This window comes from Pseudophryne corroboree, chromosome 1 (assembly GCF_028390025.1).
Source record: "Pseudophryne corroboree isolate aPseCor3 chromosome 1, aPseCor3.hap2, whole genome shotgun sequence".
Lineage (NCBI taxonomy): Eukaryota > Metazoa > Chordata > Amphibia > Anura > Myobatrachidae > Pseudophryne > Pseudophryne corroboree.
This window is the reverse complement of record NC_086444.1, coordinates 812,824,882-812,842,750: the sequence shown is the minus strand read 5'-3', so window position 1 is coordinate 812,842,750 and position 17,869 is coordinate 812,824,882. Positions and strand designations below refer to the sequence as shown.

At 48.0% G+C, this 17,869-nt stretch overlaps 1 protein-coding gene across 7 annotated transcripts in view; it reads left to right on the top strand.

The window, feature by feature from the left end:
- Nucleotides 1–17,869, top strand: part of GSTCD (glutathione S-transferase C-terminal domain containing) — a 480,201-nt gene that overhangs the window by 74,116 nt on the left and 388,216 nt on the right. For 3 of the 7 annotated variants that reach the window (XM_063919297.1, XM_063919310.1, XM_063919318.1), the window contains 2 exons: nt 7,420–7,477; nt 8,504–8,951. In XM_063919297.1, the coding sequence (XP_063775367.1) occupies nt 7,420–7,477; nt 8,504–8,951 (506 nt within the window). Of the gene's footprint in view, nt 1–7,419; nt 7,478–8,238; nt 8,415–8,503; nt 8,952–17,869 lie in introns of those variants that run through there. The other 4 variants (XM_063919322.1, XM_063919316.1, XM_063919305.1 and 1 more) reach the window with 3 other exon arrangements.

Sequence of the window (17,869 nt, the reverse complement as noted above, 5' to 3'; positions counted from 1 at the left end):
GATGGTGGAGGAAATTGGAGTTCTATGATTTATTACAGCTCTAGTTACATCAGTGCATCTACTGTATACAGCACATTGCTTCACAGTTTTGCTTAGTTTGAGTTTTATTTGGAATGACTATGGATGTGTAGTATGTTATATCATGACTAATATAAAACAATGGGCAGCATTAAGGGCCTAAGTCAGACATGGACGCTGCTGCGGCAGGCTGAAGCCCAGTGAAGTGTGCGTACATGCAGCAGCCGCACTGCACGTGCGCACACAGTGAGCTGTGACGTCATCTCACTTGTGCGATTGCCTCTGCCTGATTGACAGGCAGAGGCATTCACGGGGCGGGAGGGGGCATTAAAGGGGCATCAGCTCGGTGTTGGGGGGGGCACGGTCTGGATAACGCAGGTGTGTCTGGACCATTTGTGGGGCGGGCCGTGGCGGCTGCTTGACGTCACACGCAGCCACTGCGACCTGTAACATGGCGGGTAGCTGCCTGTCGTCGCAGCTAGGCTGCGTAGGCAGAGGGCTACTCGATACATGCCGCTGTGCGATGCTTTCGCATGTCTGCGGGGGTGGTCTGGATCCGGCATGTGGGGTGAACTTGCCCTGTGCTGGGTGTCCCCCCACATGTCTAAGAATTTGATCATAGATGTGCGTTTTTTTCGCACATTTACGATCAGGTCTGAATTACCCCCTAAATGAGTATAATCCATCAAGTTTGGTACTTGATGAGCCCTTATGTGGTATTAGTGCAACATCAAATATGACATCTTAAGAGGACACTCAAATATGCTAGATAATGTCAATGTACTGTACATTCTACGTTTCATTTCATCTTAAACTAATACTTAATTAATCTTTACCAATTGTAAGAGGACAATTCGTTGGTAGTGCTGATCACCTATGAGTTCTTAAAGAGGATTTTAAGCTTATATTTCTCTGACGTCCTAAGTGGATGCTGGGACTCCGTAAGGACCATGGGGAATAGCGGCTCCGCAGGAGACTGGGCACAACTAAAGAAAGCTTTAGGACTACCTGGTTTGCACTGGCTCCTCCCACTATGACCCTCCTCCAGACCTCAGTTAGAATCTTGTGCCCGGCCGAGCTGGATGCACACTAGGGGCTCTCCTGAGCTCCTAGAAAGAAAGTATATTTTAGTTTTTTTATTTTACAGTGAGATCTGCTGGCAACAGACTCACTGCAGCGAGGGACTAAGGGGAGAAGAAGCAAACCTACCTAACTGGTGGTAGCTTGGGCTTCTTAGGCTACTGGACACCATTAGCTCCAGAGGGATCAACCACAGGACCCAACCTCGATGTTCGGTCCCGGAGCCGCGCCGCCGGCCCCCTTACAGAGTCAGAAGCAAGAAGTGTTCCGGAAAATCGGCGGCAGAAGACTTCTGTCTTCCTCCAAGGTAGCGCACAGCACTGCAGCTGTGCGCCATTGCTCCTCATGCACACCTCACACTCCGGTCACTGATGGGTGCAGGGCGCTGGGGGGGGCGCCCTGAGGGCAATATAATACACCTTGGCTGGCAAATCATCACAATATATAGTCCCAGGGCTATATATGTGATAAATTACCCCTGCCAGAATCCATGAAAAAAGCGGGAGAAAAGTCCGCCGAAAAAGGGGCGGGGCTATCTCCCTCAGCACACTGGCGCCATTTTTTCTTCACAGTGCAGCTGGAAGACAGCTCCCCAGGCTCTCCCCTGTAGTTTTCAGGCTCAATGGGTTAAAAAGAGAGGGGGGGGCACTAAATTTAGGCGCAATATGTGTATACAAGCAGCTATTGGGGAAAAAATCACTCAGTTATAGTGTTAATCCCTGCATTATATAGCGCTCTGGTGTGTGCTGGCATACTCTCTCTCTGTCTCCCCAAAGGACTTTGTGGGGTCCTGTCCTCAGTCAGAGCATTCCCTGTGTGTGTGCGGTGTGTCGGTACGGCTGTGTCGACATGTTGGATGAGGAAGGTTACGTGGAGGCGGAGCAGAGGCCGATAAATGGGATGTCGCCCCCTGTGGGGCCGACACCAGAGTGGATGGATAGGTGGAAGGTATTAACCGACAATGTCAACTCCTTACATAAAAGGCTGGATGACGTGGCAGACACAGATGTCGGCACGGAGTCTGACTCCAGTGTCGACGAGGTTGAGACATATACACAATCCACTAGGAACATCCGTTGCATGATCTCGGCAATGAAAAATGAGTTACACATTTCTGACATGAACCCAAGTACCACATAAAAGGGGTTTTATGTTTGGGGAGAAAAAGCAGCCAGTGTTTTGTTCCCCCATCAGATGAATGAATGAAGTGTGTAAAGAGCGTGGGTTCCCCCGATAAGAAAATGGTAATTTCTAAAAAGTTGCTGCTGGCGTACCCTTTCCCGCCAGAGGATAGGTCACGTTGGGAGATATCCCCTAGGGTGGATAAGGCGCTCACACGTTTGTCAAAAAAGGTGGCACTGCCGTCTGGGGATACGGCCACTTTGAAGGAGCTTGCTGATAAAAAGCAGGAGGCTATCCTGAAGTCTGTATATACACACTCAGGTACTATACTGAGACCTGCATTTGCCTCAGCATAAATAGTGCTGCTGCAGCGTGGTCTGATACCCTGTCAGATAATACCCTAGACAGGGATAATATTTTGCTAACATAGAGCATATTAAAGACCTTGTCTTATATATGAAGGATGCACAGAGGGATATTTGCCGGCTGGCATCCAGAATTAATGCAATGTCCATTCTGCCTGGAGGGTATTAGAGACCCGGCAGTGGACAGGTGATGCTGCCTTTAAAAGGCACATGGAGATTCTGCCTTATAAGGGTGAGGAATTGTTTGGGGATGGTCTTTGGGACCTCGTATCCACAGCAACAGCTGGGAAGAAAATTTTTTACTTCAGGTTTCCTCACAGCCTAAGAAAGCACCGTATTTTCAGGTACAGTCCTTTCGGCTTCAGAAAAGCAAGCGGGTCCAAGGCGCTTCCTTTCTGCACAGAGACAAGGGAAGAAGGAAAAAGCTGCACCAGACAGCCAGTTCCCAGGATCAAAAATCTTCCCCCACTTCCTCCGAGTCCACCGCATGACGCTGGGGCTCCACAGGTGGAGACAGGTGCGGTGGGGGCGCGTCTCGGGAACTTCAGGGACCAGTGGGCTTGCCCACAGGTGGATCCCTAGGTTCTGAAAGTAGTATCACAGGGATACAGGCTGGAGTTCGAGGCGACTCCCCCTCGCCGTTACCTCACATCAGCCTTGCCTGCTGCCCTCGGAGAAAGGGAGGTAGTACTGGCGGCAATTCACAAGCTGTACTTCCAGCAGGTGAAATCAAGGTACCCCTCCTTCAACAAGGCCGGGGTTACTATTCCAGAATGTTGTGGTACCGAAACCAGACGGTTCGGTGAGACCCATTCTAAAATTGAAATCCTTGAACACTTATATACGAAGGTTCAAGTTCAAAATGGAATCGCTCAGGGCGATTATTGCAAGCCTGGAGAATTTCATGGTATCACTGGACATCAAGGATGCTTACCTGCATGTCCCTATTTACCCTCTTCACCAGGAGTACCTCAAAATTGTGGTACAGGATTGTCATTACCAATTCCAGACGTTGCCGTTGGTCTGTCCCCGGCACCGAGGGTATTTACCAAGGTAATGGCCGAAATAATTATCCCGTACTTGGACGATCTCCTTATAAAGGCGAGGTCCAGGGAGCAGTTGTTCGTCGGAGTAGCACTATCTCGGAAAGTGCTACAACAGCATGGCTGGATTCTGAATATTCCAAAGTCGCAGCTGGTTCCTACGACGCGTCTACTGTTCCTGGGTATGGTTCTGGACACAGAACAGGATAAAAAGGGTTTCTCCCGGAGGAGAAGTCCAAGGAGTTGTCGTCTCTAGACAGAGACCTCCTAATACAAATATAGGTGTCGGTGCATCAATGCACACGAGCCCTGGGAAAGATGGTAGCTTCTTACGAAGAAATTCCATTCGCCAGGTCCCATGCAAGGATCTTCCAGTGGGATCTGTTGGACAAGTGGTCCGGGTCGCATCTTCAGATGCATCGGCGGATAACCCTGTCTCCAAGGGCCAGGGTGTCGCTGTTGTGGTGGCTGCAGAGTGCTCATCTTCTAGGGGGCCGCAGATTCGGCATACAGGACTGGGTCCTGGTGACCACGGATGCCAGCCTTCGAGGCTGGGGGGCAGTCACACAAGGAAGAAACTTCCAAGGACTATGGAAAAGTCAGGAGACTTCCCTACACATAAATATTCTGGAACTAAGGGCCATTTACAATGCCCTAAGTCAGGCTAGACCCCTGCTTCAACACCGGCCGGTGCTGATCCAGTCAGACAACATCACGGCGGTCGCTCATGTAAACCGACAGGGCGGCACAAGAAGCAGGATGGCGATGGCAGAAGCCACAAGGATTCTCCGATGGGCGGAAAATCATGTGTTAGCACTGTCAGCAGTGTTCATTCCCGGAGTGGACAACTGGGAAGCAGATTTTCTCAGCAGACACGACCTCCACCCGGGAGAGTGGGGACTTCATCCAGAAGTCTTCCACATGTTTATAAAACTCGACAAGTATTGCGCCAGGTCAAGGGACCCTCAGGCAATAGCTGTAGACGCTCTGGTAACACAGTGGGTGTACCAGTCAGTGTATGTGTTCCCTCCTCTGCCTCTCATACCCAAGGTACTGAGAATTATAAGATGGAGAGGAGTAAGCACTATATTCGTGGCTCCGGATTGGCCAAGAAGGACTTGGTAACCGGAACTTCAAGAGATGCTCACGGAGGATCCGTGGCCTCTACCTCTAAGAAGGGACCTGCTCCAGCAAGGACCCTGTCTGTTCCAAGACTTACCGCGGCTGCGTTTGACGGCATGGCGGTTGAACGCCGGATCCTGAAGGAGAAAGGCATTCCGAATGAAGTCATTCCTATCCTGATCAAAGCCAGGAAAGATATAACCGCAAAACATTATCACCGCATTTGGCAAAAATATGTTGCGTGGTGCGTGGCCAGTAAGGCCCCGACGGAGGAATTTTCAACTAGGTCGATTCCTACATTTCCTGCAAACAGGAGTGTCTATGGGCCTGAAATGGGGGTCCATTAAGGTTCAAATTTCGGCCCTGTCAATTTTCTTCCAAAAAGAACTAGCTTCAGTCCCTGAAGTTCAGACGTTTGTGAAAGGGGTACTGTATATACAGCCTCCTTTTGTGCCTCCAGTGGCACTTTGGGATCTAAATGTAGTTTTTGGGTTCCAAAAGTCACATTGGTTTGAACCACTTAAATATGTGGAGTTAAAATATCTCACATGGAAAGTGGTCATGCTGTTGGCCCTGGCCTGGGCCAGGTGCGTGTCAGAATTGGCGGCTTTATCCTGTAAAAGCCCTCATCTGATTTTCCATTCGGACAGGGCGGAATTGAGGACTTGTCCTCAGTTTCTCCCTAAGGTGGTTTTCAGCGTTTCACCTGAATCAACCTATTGTGGTGCCTGCGGCTACTAGGGACTTGGAGGACTCCAAGTTGCTAGACGTTGTCAGAGCCCTGGAAATATAGGTTTCCAGGACGGCTGGAGTCAGAAAATCTGACTCGTTGTTTATTCTGTATGCACCCAACAAGCTGGGTGCTCCTGCTTCTAAGCAGACTATTGCTCGTTGGATTTGTAGTACAATTCAGCTTGCACATTCTGTGGCAGGCCTGCCACAGCCAAAATCTGTAAAAGCCCATTCCACAAGGAAGGTGGGCTCATCTTGGGCGGCTGCGCGAGGGGTCTCGGCTTTACAACTTTGCCGAGCAGCTACTTGGTCAGGAGCAAATACGTTTGTAAAATTCTACAAAATTGATACCCTGGCTGAGGAGGACCTGGAGTTCTCTCATTTGGTGCTGCAGAGTCATCCGCACTCTCCCGCCCGTTTGGGAGCTTTGGTATAATCCCCATGGTCCTTACGGAGTCCCCAGCATCCACTTAGGACGTTAGAGAAAATAAGAATTTACTTACCGATAATTCTATTTCTCGTAGTCCGTAGTGGATGCTGGGCGCCCATCCCAAGTGCGGATTGTCTGCAATACTGGTACATAGTTATTGTTACCAAAAAATCGGGTTATTGCTGTAGTGAGCCATCTTTTCTAGAGGCTCCTCTGTTATCATGCTGTTAACTGGGTTTAGATCACAAGTTATATGGTGTGATTGGTGTGGCTGGTATGAGTCTTACCCGGGATTCAAAATCCTTCCTTATTGTGTACGCTCGTCCGGGCACAGTATCCTAACTGAGGCTTGGAGGAGGGTCATAGGGGGAGGAGCCAGTGCACACCAGGTAGTTCTAAAGCTTTACTTTTGTGCCCAGTCTCCTGCGGAGCCGCTATTCCCCATGGTCCTTACGGAGTCCCCAGCATCCACTACGGACTACGAGAAATAGAATTATCGGTAAGTAAATTCTTATTATTGTTGAGCCATCTGTTGAGAGGCTCAGTTATATTTCATACTGTTAACTGGGTATAGTATCACGAGTTATACGGTGTGATTGGTGTGGCTGGTATGAGTCTTACCCGGGATTCAAAATCCTTCCTTATTGTGTCAGCTCTTCCGGGCACAGTATCCTAACTGAGGTCTGGAGGAGGGTCATAGTGGGAGGAGCCAGTGCACACCAGGTAGTCCTAAAGCTTTCTTTAGTTGTGCCCAGTCTCCTGCGGAGCCGCTATTCCCCATGGTCTTTACGGAGTCCCAGCATCCACTACGGACTACGAGAAATAGATTTACCGGTGAGTAAAATCTTATTTTCACATAAAATATATCTTAGGCAATGTATTACCTGATAAACTACATGACGTAACCAGGATATTTATGCTCAAGTAAATATGTGCACAATGGTCTCTCTAATGCATCTGCAACAGGCTACCTTGTCAGAGAGGAGCTGCTAGGTAACATCTTTTTGGCCTGCATCAGATCATCTCCTGCTGTAAAGCTGCTGTCTGTAATGCAGAGGGAAAGTACTGTATTCATTTACTGTTTAACAGAGCTGCAGTGGGATGTCCGAGTAACACTGAGCAATGTGTTTCACTTTCAGGGTTCATATCTGAAAATTTCCATTTTGAGACCTAGGGGTAAATTTACTAAAGCTAAAAATGAAAAGTGGTGATGTTGCCCTTAGCAACCAATCAGATTCTATCCATAATTTTCTAGGATTCAGTAGAGAGATGATAGACCGTATATCTGATTGGTTGCTATGGGCAACATCGCCACTTTTCATTTTAGTAAATTTATCCCTTAGTGGTCCTGTAAATACAATAGTCTTCTAAGTGACACTCGATAGTCTCTTATTCTTAGAAGGAGAAACAAACAGTGGCAGAGCTGAGTGATTCTTCTATTTCTGAATACAGCAATGGCAAGGCTTAAGCTTAAGAATGTATGATAGACCCGGTTTTATCTTCCCAGAAACGGAATCCTATTTTAGAACAAAACAGCTGCAGCGTGTGCGTCAGCCTTTGTATTGGTAAGCATGTCTAGAATACATTATTTCAGCTCGCTAAGATCAGCACCTACATTTTACAGGGAAAGAATATGCTGCCTTTCCCAATATTGTACAAATGTTCTCCCCAATCTGATGTGTCCTTTCTTTACCAAAAAAGTTGTCTATATAACTTTCTGGATTTATAGTATGTAGTCTAGCCAGGTACCATCAGTTCTGAAAGATACAGGATAGGCAATTTAAGTTTAACTTTTTTTCCCCATTAAGTATACATTTACAAATGCTTCCATCAGTTGTTATTGGGATGACTCTAAGGAGGGTATATAATTTGCTCTGGTAATCTTGGAGCTATTGATTTTGCCCCCCTGCCTATTCAATTACGACCCGTTTTCACCCATTTTTAAGGCATTTTGTCCACTTTTTTTTGTGAAAAGCCATTGGTGAAAAATTTCTCAAAATCTGTGAAAACAGATGGAAAACGCATGGATTTACTGATCCACATGTTTATCACGCCTGCTGAATTTTTTGCCTAGGCAAAAAAATGGGCCTACTTGCATATCCCCTCAGTAGTCTAGTCATCCCCTATATAAATCACCATTTTGGTGGAAACCAAGATCTCTCTTCTTGCTATGCTCTAAGTCACAGGTTCTCAAACTCGGTCCTCAGGACACCACACAGTGCATGTTTTGCAGGTAACCCAGCAGGTGCACAGGTGTATTAATTGCTCACTGACACATTTTAAAAGGCCCACAGGTGCAGCCCATTATTTTACTTGCGATTCTGTGAGGAGACTTGCAAAACATACACTGTGTGGGGTCCTGAGGACTGAGTTTGAGAACCTATGCTCTAAGTAATATGGAGGAAAAACATAGTCTCTCTGCAGCGGTCAGTCAGTGGAGTGCTGGAAGGGGACTGTATGAGTAATATTAAGGCTATTGAAGTTCTAATCCTAATTGATCATGTTAGTTCAGCTTGTTATTACAACTGAAGGATTGAACCTTTCTCAGCCTAAGTAATTTTTGCAGGGTTGTTTTTTTCTTTGCTTTTCAGTGTTCACTTGGGAGGAAACAAAGCGATAAGAGACATTGGGAGCTGCAAGGATATGGAAGAACAACTTTACCTCGATATTGACTGTGACCATGAAGGCACCCTTTTACCTCTTCATACTTCCATTGCACTCTTTTTAATGTCATACTGTGAAAGTAAATCATTCAAAACTTTTGTTGTGGTACCTGAGAGAGACACCCACAAGATTCACAAGGAATGTTTTAAACCAAGTCATCTGGATGTGATTGTCATTTACAGAAAAGACCTTCCATCAGTTGTTCAGAGCTGTCGCTTGCCTGCTGTTGTAGAGGCATCTGGCGCATTCTGCAGAGCCGGTCTGGCTGTAGTGCTGAGACACATCATACAGAAAACACACCTTGCTGATCCCTCCAGAAAGGATGTCCTTGAGCTCCTTGGTTTTAAAAAAACTTGCTTAAAGGCCTGTGCAGAGGTAAGTTTAAAGGGCGTTAAGTTTTTATTTTCAATATTAAGTAGTCACTGGTCAGTTTACATGCGCTAATGCTGTATATAGAAGAAAAAGTGGTTCAGCGCAACCGTTACATGAGTATGAGCATAGAGTAGGCCATATCTTCAGGGTCCAAACTGACAAAACAGTACCATCTGATTGAAGTAGGATCACTGATCCTAATACTTAGCAAATCTCAGTCTCTATCCTTCTGTGTATAATAGAAGTATGAAATGTCAAGATAACATCCACCAGGATATATGCAAAGGGAGACAAGAACACTGTTTTATTTATAAAAGTATAAATTAACTTAAGAACCACAGGTCACATAGCCCAGTACACCTTGAAAAAGCCTCCAAGGAGCAGAAATGCATTGGTGAAGTACAGGAGGGCAGCCAACACAGACCTAGACACTTATGGTGGATTTCCATTCCCGGGAGGTAACTAGTTATTGTCCTGAGCATTAGAACAGGTGATGGTAATCTGCGCACTGAGGTGTTGGGTGTCAGTTGGGTCGGGGTGTGCAGCAGGTTCAGGGGTTGTCCAGTCCCTATTAATGCAATATAAAGAACTGATACACAATGCAAAAACAAAATGTAAGAAGTTGAACTGCGCTCTACCCCTGATGTTTAAAGTCTCCACTAGTCTGAATAGGAGCTACCTGTGTTGTTTCTTAAATAAAGATAAATAATAATGCCAGTGGGTGAAAAAGAGTAAACTGCAAGGTGTTTTATTAATTACTAATTGCACAGGGTTAGGTGTTTCCAAGAAAAGCCCAAATGCCGTCCTTCTCTTAAATGCAAGTCCAGCAATCTCTTTCTATTGAAAGTGTCCTTTTTGATGCACAGAGTAGTAACTTTAAAATGTCCTTATCTTAGTGAAAATTTAAATCGAATAAAAAGTCTTTGATCCTTAGTGAGGAAAAGAGACCGGCGTCCCGTGTCTCTGTTGTGGTCTAGTGGATATAGGTGTGCCTCGCTGTGGATTCCCGGACAGGTTCCACAGCGGCGCACCCTCTCCACGGACATAAGATCGGCACGAGGAAGGTAGCCGGCTCACGGTGAGTCCGTACAAGGACGAACTGAGTGAGCTAGTGCTGGCCGCCATCAGCTGACCAGTCCAGAGCCCTTCCAGAATCCCGTCGCAGACCCGCACCCGGACTCCTCACGAACACGGCCGCAACGGTAAGGACCTATATCCACTAGACCACAACAGAGACACGGGACGCCGGTCTCTTTTCCTCACTGAGGATCAAAGACTTTTTATTCGATTTAAATTTTCACTAAGATAAGTACATTTTAAAGTTACTACTCTGTGCATCAAAAAGGACACTTTCAATAGAAAGAGATTGCTGGACTTGCATTTAAGAGAAGGACGGCATTTGGGCTTTTCTTGGAAACACCTAACCCTGTGCAATTAGTAATTAATAAAGCACCTTGTAGTTTACTCTTTTTCACCCACTGGCATTATTATTTATCTTTATTTAAGAAACAACACAGGTAGCTCCTATTCAGACTAGTAGAGACTTTAAACATCAGGGGTAGAGCGCAGTTCAACTTCTTACATTTTGTTTTTGCATTGTGTATCAGTTCTTTATATTGTCCTGAGCATGTATTTGTGTGCAATATAGACCTTTATATCTGGTACGCTGCCTTGCTTCTGGGTTTTTAAGTTAATTTATACTTTTATAAATAAAATGGAGTTTCACTATTGAGATTTCCTGTCTCCCTTTGCATATATCCTGGCGGATGAGAAATCACTATGGGGGAGACTGGGAAAAACAAGTGCAGCGGGCCTGAATATATCTATTGAGGCAAATCTTGCAGTTATCTGGGCTATTTGTATGTTTCTATAATACACAGAAGTACAGAATTTGGATTAGTGATCCTACTTTAATCAGATGGTACTGTTTTGTTAATTTGGAAGATATGGTCTATACTCATTCCCTGCCTGCTGTCATCATATGGTGGGTAACATCAAGCACCTCACAATCCGTTTATTCAGCTGTGTGCCCTGTTCTAGTCCTGAATTTGTCCTGATTTTACATGTTTAATTAAATGTCTGCATGTACAGTACTGTGCAAACATTTTAGGCAGGTGTGGAAAAAATGCTGCAAAGTAGGAATGCTATTGCTTTCTTTAGGTATGATTTAGACAAGGGGTGGGCAACCTGCATTTTAGCATGGCCAAATAGCAAAACTGTAGCAGGACATGCTGGTATGTGTAGTTCGACAACAGCTGGAGGACCAAAGGTTCCCCATTCCTGATTTAGACGGTTTCTCTCTGTTTTGGTCACTCTGCAATTTATATTTCTTTGCTGAACAGACTGTGTGAAGTCAGCTACTGGTCCCCACAAGTGCCAAATTACCCTGGTGAGAATCCCAGTAACTTAAAATAGTAGGGTTTCTCTGACGTCCTAGTGGATGCTGGGGACTCCGAAAGGACCATGGGGAATAGCGGCTCCGCAGGAGACTGGGCACAAAAGTAAAAGCTTTAAGACTACCTGGTGTGCACTGGCTCCTCCCCCTATGACCCTCCTCCAAGCCTCAGTTAGATTTTTGTGCCCGAACGAGAAGGGTGCAGTCTAGGTGGCTCTCCTGAGCTGCTTAGAAAAAAGTTTAGTTTTAGGTTTTTTATTTTCAGTGAGACGTGCTGGCAACAGGCTCACTGCATCGAGGGACTAAGGGGAGAAGAAGCGAACTCACCTGCGTGCAGAGTGGATTGGGCTTCTTAGGCTACTGGACATTAGCTCCAGAGGGACGATCACAGGCCCAGCCATGGATGGGTCCCAGAGCCGCGCCGCCGTCCCCCTTACAGAGCCAGAAGAGCAGAAGAGGTCCGGAAAAATCGGCGGCAGAAGACGTCCTGTCTTCAATAAGGTAGCGCACAGCACCGCAGCTGTGCGCCATTGCTCTCAGCACACTTCACACTCCGGTCACTGAGGGTGCAGGGCGCTGGGTGGGGGCGCCCTGAGACGCAATATAAACACCTTAGGGGGCAAAAAATGCATCACATATAGCTCCTGGGCTATATGGATGCATTTAACTCATGCCTGTTTTTCCATAAAAAAGCGGGAGAACGGCCGCCGAGAAGGGGGCGGAGCCTATCTCCTCCGCACACTGGCGCCATTTTTCCTCACAGCTCCGTTGGAGGGAAGCTCCCTGACTCTCCCCTGCAGTCCTGCACTACAGAAACAGGGTAAAACAAGAGAGGGGGGGCACTAAATTGGCAGATAAATCTATACAGCAGCTATATAAGGGAAAAACACTTATATAAGGTTATCCCTGTATATATATAGCGCTCTGGTGTGTGCTGGCAAACTCTCCCTCTGTCTCCCCAAAGGGCTAGTGGGGTCCTGTCCTCTATCAGAGCATTCCCTGTGTGTGTGCTGTGTGTCGGTACGTTGTGTCGACATGTATGAGGAGGAAAATGGTATGGAGGCGGAGCAATTGCCTGTATTAGTGATGTCACCCCCTAGGGAGTCGACACCTGACTGGATGGTCTTATGGAAGGAATTACGTGATAGTCTCAGCACTTTACAAAAGACTGTTGACGACATGAGACAGCCGGCAAATCAGTTAATACCTGTACAGGCGTCTCAAACACCGTCAGGGGCTCTAAAGCGCCCGTTACCTCAGGTGGTCGACACAGACCCAGACACGGACAATGACTCCAGTGTCGACGGTGAGGAAACAAACGTATTTTCCAGTCGGGCCACACGTTACATGATCACGGCAATGAAGGAGGTTTTGAACATTTCTGATACTACAAGTACCACAAAAAAGGGTATTATGTGGGGTGTGAAAAAACTACCCGTAGTTTTTCCTGAATCGGATGAATTAAATGAGGTGTGTGATGAAGCGTGGGTTTCCCCCGATAAAAAACTGCTAATTTCTAAAAAAATTATTGGCTTTATACCCTTTCCCGCCAGAGGTTAGGGCGCGTTGGGAAACACCCCCTAGGGTGGATAAGGCGCTCACACGCTTATCAAAACAAGTGGCGTTACCGTCTCCTGATACGGCCGCCCTCAAGGAACTAGCTGATAGGAAGCTGGAAAATATCCTAAAAAGTATATACACACATACTGGTATTATACTGCGACCAGCAATCGCCTCAGCCTGGATGTGCAGTGCTGGGGTGGCTTGGTCGGATTCCCTGACTGAAAATATTGATACCCTGGACAGGGACAATATATTATTGACTATAGAGCATTTAAAGGATGCATTTCTATATATGAGAGATGCACAGAGGGATATTTGCACTCTGGCATCAAGAGTAAGTGCGCTGTCCATTTCTGCCAGAAGAGGGTTATGGACGCGACAGTGGTCAGGTGATGCGGATTCCAAACGGCATATGGAAGTATTGCCGTATAAAGGGGAGGAGTTATTTGGGGTCGGTCTATCGGACCTGGTGGCCACGGCAACGGCTGGGAAATCCACCTTTTTACCCCAGGTCACCTCTCAGCAGAAAAAGACACCGTCTTTTCAGGCTCAGTCCTTTCGTCCCCATAAGGGCAAGCGGGCAAAAGGCCACTCGTATCTGCCCCGGGGCAGAGGAAGGGGAAAAAGACTGCAGCAGACAGCCTCTTCCCAGGAACAGAAGCCCTCCCCCGCTTCTGCCAAGTCCTCAGCATGACGCTGGGGCCTTACAAGCGGACTCAGGCACGGTGGGGGCCCGTCTCAAGAATTTCAGCGCGCAGTGGGCTCACTCGCAAGTGGACCCCTGGATCCTGCAGGTAGTATCTCAGGGGTACAAATTGGAATTCGAGACGTCTCCCCCTCGCCGGTTCCTGAAGTCTGCTTTACCAACGTCTCCCCCCGACAGGGAGGCGGTATTGGAAGCCATTCACAAGCTGTATTCCCAGCAGGTGATAATCAAGGTACCCCTCCTACAACAGGGAAAGGGGTATTATTCCACGCTGTTTGTGGTACCGAAGCCGGACGGCTCGGTGAGACCTATTTTAAATCTGAAATCCTTGAACACTTACATACAAAGGTTCAAATTCAAGATGGAATCACTCAGAGCAGTGATAGCGAACCTGGAAGAAGGGGACTATATGGTGTCTCTGGACATCAAGGATGCTTACCTCCATGTCCCAATTTGCCCTTCTCACCAAGGGTACCTCAGGTTTGTGGTACTGAACTGTCACTATCAGTTTCAGACGCTGCCGTTTGGATTGTCCACGGCACCCCGGGTCTTTACCAAGGTAATGGCCGAAATGATGATTCTTCTTCGAAGAAAAGGCGTCTTAATTATCCCTTACTTGGACGATCTCCTGATAAGGGCAAGGTCCAGAGAACAGTTAGAGGTCGGAGTAGCACTATCTCAAGTAGTACTACGACAGCACGGATGGATTCTAAATATTCCAAAATCGCAGCTGATTCCGACGACACGTCTGCTGTTCCTAGGGATGATTCTGGACACAGTACAGAAAAAGGTGTTTCTCCCGGAGGAGAAAGCCAGGGAGTTATCCGACCTAGTCAGGAACCTCCTAAAACCAGGCCAAGTGTCAGTGCATCAATGCACAAGGGTCCTGGGGAAAAATGGTGGCTTCTTACGAAGCGATTCCATTCGGCAGATTCCACGCAAGAACTTTTCAGTGGGATCTGCTGGACAAATGGTCCGGATCGCATCTTCAAATGCATCAGCGGATAACCCTGTCTCCAAGGACAAGGGTGTCTCTCCTGTGGTGGTTGCAGAGTGCTCATCTTCTAGAGTGCCGCAGATTCGGCATTCAGGACTGGGTCCTGGTGACCACGGATGCCAGCCTGAGAGGCTGGGGAGCAGTCACACAGGGAAGAAATTTCCAGGGCTTGTGGTCAAGCATGGAAACGTCACTTCACATAAATATCCTGGAACTAAGGGCCATTTACAATGCCCTAAGTCAGGCAAGGCCTCTGCTTCAGGGTCAGCCGGTGCTGATCCAGTCGGACAACATCACGGCAGTCGCCCACGTAAACAGACAGGGCGGCACAAGAAGCAGGATGGCAATGACGGAAGTTGCAAGGATTCTTCGCTGGGCGGAAAATCATGTGATAGCACTGTCAGCAGTGTTCATTCCGGGAGTGGACAACTGGGAAGCAGACTTCCTCAGCAGACACGATCTCCACCCGGGGGAGTGGGGACTTCACCCAGAAGTCTTCCACATGATTGTGAACCGTTGGGAAAAACCAAAGGTGGACATGATGGCGTCCCGCCTCAACAAAAAACTGGACAGATATTGCGCCAGGTCAAGGGACCCTCAGGCAATAGCTGTGGACGCTCTGGTAACACCGTGGGTGTACCAGTCAGTGTATGTGTTCCCTCCTCTGCCTCTCATACCCAAGGTACTGAGAATCATAAGAAGGAGAGGAGTAAGGACTATACTCGTGGCTCCGGATTGGCCAAGAAGTACTTGGTACCCGGAACTTCAAGAGATGCTCACGGAGACCCGTGGCCTCTACCTCTAAGAAAGGACCTGCTCCAGCAGGGACCATGTCTGTTCCAAGACTTACCGCGGCTGCGTTTGACGGCATGGCGGTTGAACGCCGGATCCTGAAGGAAAAAGGCATTCCGGATGAAGTCATCCCTACCCTGATCAAAGCCAGGAAGGATGTAACTGTGCAACATTATCACCGTATTTGGCGTAAATATGTTGCGTGGTGTGAGGCCAGGAAGGCCCCTACAGAGGAATTTCAACTGGGTCGTTTCCTGCATTTCCTGCAACCAGGACTGTCTATGGGCCTAAAATTAGGGTCCATTAAGGTTCAAATTTCGGCCCTGTCAATATTCTTCCAAAAAGAACTAGCTTCAGTTCCTGAAGTCCAGACGTTTGTCAAGGGGGTACTGCATATACAGCCTCCTTTTGTGCCTCCAGTGGCACCTTGGGATCTCAATGTAGTTTTGGGGTTCCTAAAATCACATTGGTTTGAACCACTCACCACTGTGGACTTAAAATATCTCACATGGAAAGTGGTAATGCTGTTAGCCCTGGCCTCAGCCAGGCGTGTCTCAGAATTGGCGGCTTTATCCTATAAAAGCCCTTACCTAATTTTTCATACGGACAGGGCAGAATTGAGGACTCGTCCTCAATTTCTCCCTAAGGTGGTTTCAGCATTTCACTTAAACCAGCCTATTGTGGTGCCTGCGGCTACTAGGGACTTGGAGGATTCCAAGTTGCTGGACGTAGTCAGGGCCCTGAAAATATATGTTTCCAGGACGGCTGGAGTCAGAAAATCTGACTCGCTGTTTATCCTGTATGCACCCAACAAGCTGGGTGCTCCTGCTTCTAAGCAGACTATTGCTCGTTGGATTTGTAGTACAATTCAGCTTGCACATTCTGTGGCAGGCCTGCCACAGCCAAAATCTGTAAAAGCCCATTCCACACGGAAAGTGGGCTCATCTTGGGCGGCTGCCCGAGGGGTCTCGGCTTTACAACTTTGCCGAGCAGCTACTTGGTCAGGGGCAAACACGTTTGCTAAATTCTACAAATTTGATACCCTGGCTGAGGAGGACCTGGAGTTCTCTCATTCGGTGCTGCAGAGTCATCCGCACTCTCCCGCCCGTTTGGGAGCTTTGGTATAATCCCCATGGTCCTTTCGGAGTCCCCAGCATCCACTAGGACGTCAGAGAAAATAAGAATTTACTTACCGATAATTCTATTTCTCATAGTCCGTAGTGGATGCTGGGCGCCCATCCCAAGTGCGGCTTGTCTGCAATACTTGTACATAGTTATTGTTACAAAAAATCGGGTTATTATTGTTGTGAGCCATCTTTTCAGAGGCTCCTCTGTTATCATGCTGTTAACTGGGTTCAGATCACAAGTTGTACGGTGTGATTGGTGTGGCTGGTATGAGTCTTACCCGGGATTCAAAATCCTTCCTTATTGTGTACGCTCGTCCGGGCACAGTATCCTAACTGAGGCTTGGAGGAGGGTCATAGGGGGAGGAGCCAGTGCACACCAGGTAGTCTTAAAGCTTTTACTTTTGTGCCCAGTCTCCTGCGGAGCCGCTATTCCCCATGGTCCTTTCGGAGTCCCCAGCATCCACTACGGACTATGAGAAATAGAATTATCGGTAAGTAAATTCTTATTTTTTCTCTTATGTCCTAGAGGATGCTGGGGTCCACATTAGTACCATGGGGGTATAGACGGGTCCACCAGGAGCCATTGGCACTTTAAGAGTTTGAGCGTGTGGGCTGGATCCTCCCTCTATGCTCCTCCTACCAGAAAATGTGCCCAGAGGAGCCGGTCACAACTAGGGCAGCTCTCCAGAGTTTCTCTAGTAAAGTTTATTTTAGAGTTTATTATTTTACAGGGAGGCTGCTGGCAACAGCCCCCCTCTTCGTGGGACTAAGGGGGGAGTAGTGTCCGCCCTGTGGGGTCTGAGCCACTATCTCTGCTGACAGGACACTGAGCTCCCGAGGGGATAGATCGTTCCCCGCCACAGGGGATCGCTCGCCCCGGCAGCATGCCGCCACCCCCTTACAGAGCTGAAGATCAGTGGCGAGTGAGTCACCGACCCCCCTAGGGGGTGAAGATGGCGGCTTCAGGGCAGGCGCTCCGGAGGCTCAGCGGTACATAGTGCGGGGCGCCCTGAGCCAGCGCCTACACCCTACACTGGTCACACAGCCCGTCGGGGTCCTGGGATCTCAGCCAGCATAAATCCTCAGGCCAGTATAATCCTATGAAGAGCGGGAAGACCGCTATTTTGGGGGTGGTGCTTCTCCTCAGAGCGGACCCAGCAGCGTTCAGCGCCATTTTCCTGCCTGCACAGCGCTGTCCAGGAAGAGCAAGTCCCTCACAGCAACTCCAGCTATCTCTCACGGTACCAGGGGGTTGTAGAAGGGGGGGGGGGGAGGCTGCAAAATGACTGTGTAACCTTTTAAGGTGCACAGTCAGCGCTGATAGGGGGGTCTCCCTTTATA